The sequence below is a fragment of the Rhinopithecus bieti genome, unplaced genomic scaffold, assembly GCF_001698545.2.
Source record: "Rhinopithecus bieti isolate Rb0 unplaced genomic scaffold, ASM169854v2 scaffold_9234, whole genome shotgun sequence".
Taxonomy (NCBI): domain Eukaryota; kingdom Metazoa; phylum Chordata; class Mammalia; order Primates; family Cercopithecidae; genus Rhinopithecus; species Rhinopithecus bieti.
The window spans coordinates 260,062-263,333 of NW_016806011.1; the positions used below are offsets into that span (position 1 = coordinate 260,062).

Below are 3,272 nucleotides of genomic sequence, written 5' to 3' on the forward strand. Positions count from 1 at the left end.
AAGATAATTTTTATGCACTGGAAATAACAAAAAGCAGTTAGGAAACGGAGAGTTTGGAAATCCTAAGGAAAATTCTGGGGATTTCAAATAGTCCAATTTGATGAAAGAAATGGGTAAGAGAATAATGAAAGATCAAGATACAAAGGTTGAGCATAATGTTGATGAAGTTGAATTTCATTTTGTGGTGGACACTATAGACTGTTCAGCAGAGAAATAATGTGTAAGTATTCCAAAGAATGAATTGTTAGTGAGAAGAGGTATATTCAATTATTCATAGTTCTTAATGCATACTTAAAATGTATTTTTTCATTTATAAAGTATGTTATTTTTAATAAAACACATGTACAATAAAAAATTCATATGTGAAAATGCTCATCAGATAGCTTCATGCTTTGTCAGTGGAAGAAGCCACAGCACCAGGGAAATCAGAAGGTAATCTTAGTAGCTCTTCTACTTCTTCTTGCAGGGCCTCTGCTTTTTCATGCAACAGCATCTACATTAAAAAATTAAGACGTGAGGCCAAAATATGCATTGCTAGAGAATTGCCAACAATTTTACCACTGTCCATGGAATACCTGAATCCTTACACATCAGAAATCTAGACATTAAAACTATAATGAGATTGAAAAATGGCCACTTAAGAATAAACGATTATAGTCAATGAAGAGGAGGCATTTAGTTAAAACCATTTTAGCTGATCACTGCCTTTTAGTATACCAAAATAAAGCTTTAATTCTCCCAAAGATTTGTTTTATTGAAGACTCAGCCACTTAAAATTAACTTTTAATCTATAAAATCTAAGACAATTTTGCAAAATTTAATTAGCTCCTGAAAATGTTATCCTTTATATATGCACTTTATTATTCCTCAAAATTTAGTATGCTTTTAAAAGCTACCAGTATTTCAAATAAAAGTTTTATTCAAGTTCCTAAACTTAAAACTGTTAATTTCAAAAGCAACATAATGAGCAAGAAAGTATTTCCAAACATGGCATATAAAAGATGTCAATGAATTTTTGCCGAATAACAAGCTATATAGATCAATAAGAATAATAAGTAAACTACACAAAACCCTTGTGTCAGTATTATTATAACACAGAGAGTATCAACAACTTCAAATTACTTGTTGTTTAAAAACACCCACCAATTTCTGGAAGAACAAATCCCGCCCCTCCACGTTTTTTTTAAGACGGAGTCTTACTCTGTCACCAGGCTGGAGTGCAGTGGCGTGATCTCAGCTCACTGCAACCTCCGCCTCCTGAGTCCAAGCGATTCTCCTGCCTCAGCCTCCCGAGTAGCTGAAACTACAGGCACGCCTCACCACGCCCAGCTAATTTTTGTATTTTTAGTAGAGATGGGGTTTCCCCATGTTGGCTAGGATGGTCTCCATTGCTTGACCTCATGATCTGCCTGCCTTGGCCTCCCAAAGTGCTGGGATTACAGGTGTGAACCACCGTGCCCAGCCTCTTTTTTTTTTTAAATTAAAAAAAATTTAAAAGGCTTTTTTCATAGAGACTGGATCTCCCTATGTTGTCCAGGCTGTTCTCAAACTCTTAGGCTCAAATGATCCTCCTGCCTTGGCCTCCCAAAGTGCTGGGATTGTAAGTGTGAGCCACTACACTCAGCCAAAACCAGTTTCTTGAGCTCCCACCCAAGTGTTTGCAGAGATCTAGATGGGGTTGAGAAAAAAAGCACAAGATAAGGGGGAAATAGAGGGTCTAAAATGAAATAAAATCACCGCCAGAGAGAAAAAGCCTACCCAAATATAAAAATACTGAAAAAAGAATGTTGGTTGATTAAAGCATTGTTTATAGGAAGATATTAATTTAAAATGCATGTGAGACTCTAGGAGGCAGTCTTCAAAAGGCAATGCTTTTAGGGGAGAGAATGGGTGAAAAGGGAGGTCCTTTTGGAAGCTCAGTCATGAGGGGAAGAGGAAAAAAGGAAAAAATGGACAATCTTGTATGGCAAAAGGAAATTAAAAAAAAAAAAAAGACAACAAAGGACACAAACCCTCCTCCATGCCTCTCCCACCCCAAGTCATCCATTAAAGAAAAATACTTTGCTACTCTGACAGAAGAGAACACTCTTGAACTAGGATCTCATAAACCATTCCAAATGACTGTGTTGTCCAAGATATGCAGAGGCACAAGCAGTTCTCATCTATACAAAACTACTATATAAAAAGAAAACAAGGCTGGGTGTGGTGGCTCACGCCTGTAATCCCAGCACTTTGGGAGGCTGAGGTGGGCGGATGATGAGGTCAGGAGATCGAGGCCATCCTGACTAACACAGTGAAACCCCATCTCTACTAAAAATACAAAAAACAAACAAAAAAAATTAGCCGGGCGTGGTGGCACACCCTTGTAGTCCCAGCTACTTGGGAGGCTGAGGCAGGAGAATGGCGTGAACCCGGGAGGCAGGGCTTGCAGTGAGTGGAGATCACGCCACTGCACTCCAGCCTGGGCAAGAGAGCAAGACTCTGTCTCAAAAAAAAAAAAAAAAAAAAAAAAAAAAAAAAAAAAAACTCAAACTCTTTAGCTCATAAAATTTCCCTCCCTGAAAGCAAACCATGAAGCAGAAAAACTGTAACACAACACTCCAAACAAAATTATTCTCAAATAAAAATCTGGAGATATGAGGAGGAGTGGAAATGCTCACTAAATAAGAAGTTAAAAAACTAAGAACCGACATGGACAAAAACTGGAAGAAATGATACAAAAGTTGACTGAGCTCAGGAATGAAATAAAAGAAAAAGGCAAAATCACATTAGAAATAAAACTAATAACTATAACTAAATAGTTGGGTGTCCACAGAAAACAGATTTAAATAAAAAAACCTAATTAGGGCCAAAAAAAAATTAAAAAGCAGGAAAACAAAGAGAATAAAAATGAGACAGCCGGGCATGGTGGCTCACAGCTATAGTCCCAGCACTTTGGAAGGTTGAGGTGGGAGGATTGCTTGAGGCCAGAAGTTAGAGACCAGCCTGGGCAACAACAACCAATTAGCCAGGAATGGTCCATACCTATAGTCCCAGCTACTCAGGAGGCTAAGGTGGGATCGCTTGAGCCTGGGAGTTCAAGGCTGCAACGAGCTATGATGGTGCCACTGCACTCTAGCCTGGGTAACAGAGACCTAGTTCCTCCCCACTCCCCCTTAAAAAATATCCATGAGGGAAGGAGAAGAAGTAAAATGGAATACCAGTAGAATTTGTGTTTCAAATGTGTAGCAGCCACACTGAAGCAGATTTTTTTTTTTTTTTTTTTTTTTTTT

General features: G+C 38.2%; 1 protein-coding gene across 7 annotated transcripts in view; it reads right to left on the reverse strand.

Moving 5' to 3' along the window:
• Nucleotides 1-277: 277 nt before the first annotated feature.
• Nucleotides 278-3,272, reverse strand: part of HELQ (helicase, POLQ like) — a 50,666-nt gene continuing 47,671 nt past the window's right edge. For 4 of the 7 annotated variants that reach the window (XM_017874457.1, XM_017874461.1, XM_017874455.1 and 1 more), the window contains one exon: nt 278-493. In XM_017874457.1, the coding sequence (XP_017729946.1) occupies nt 386-493 (108 nt within the window). In that variant the 3' untranslated portion in view covers nt 278-385. The remainder of the gene's footprint in view (nt 494-3,272) is intronic. The other 3 variants (XM_017874456.1, XM_017874459.1, XM_017874458.1) reach the window with 1 other exon arrangement.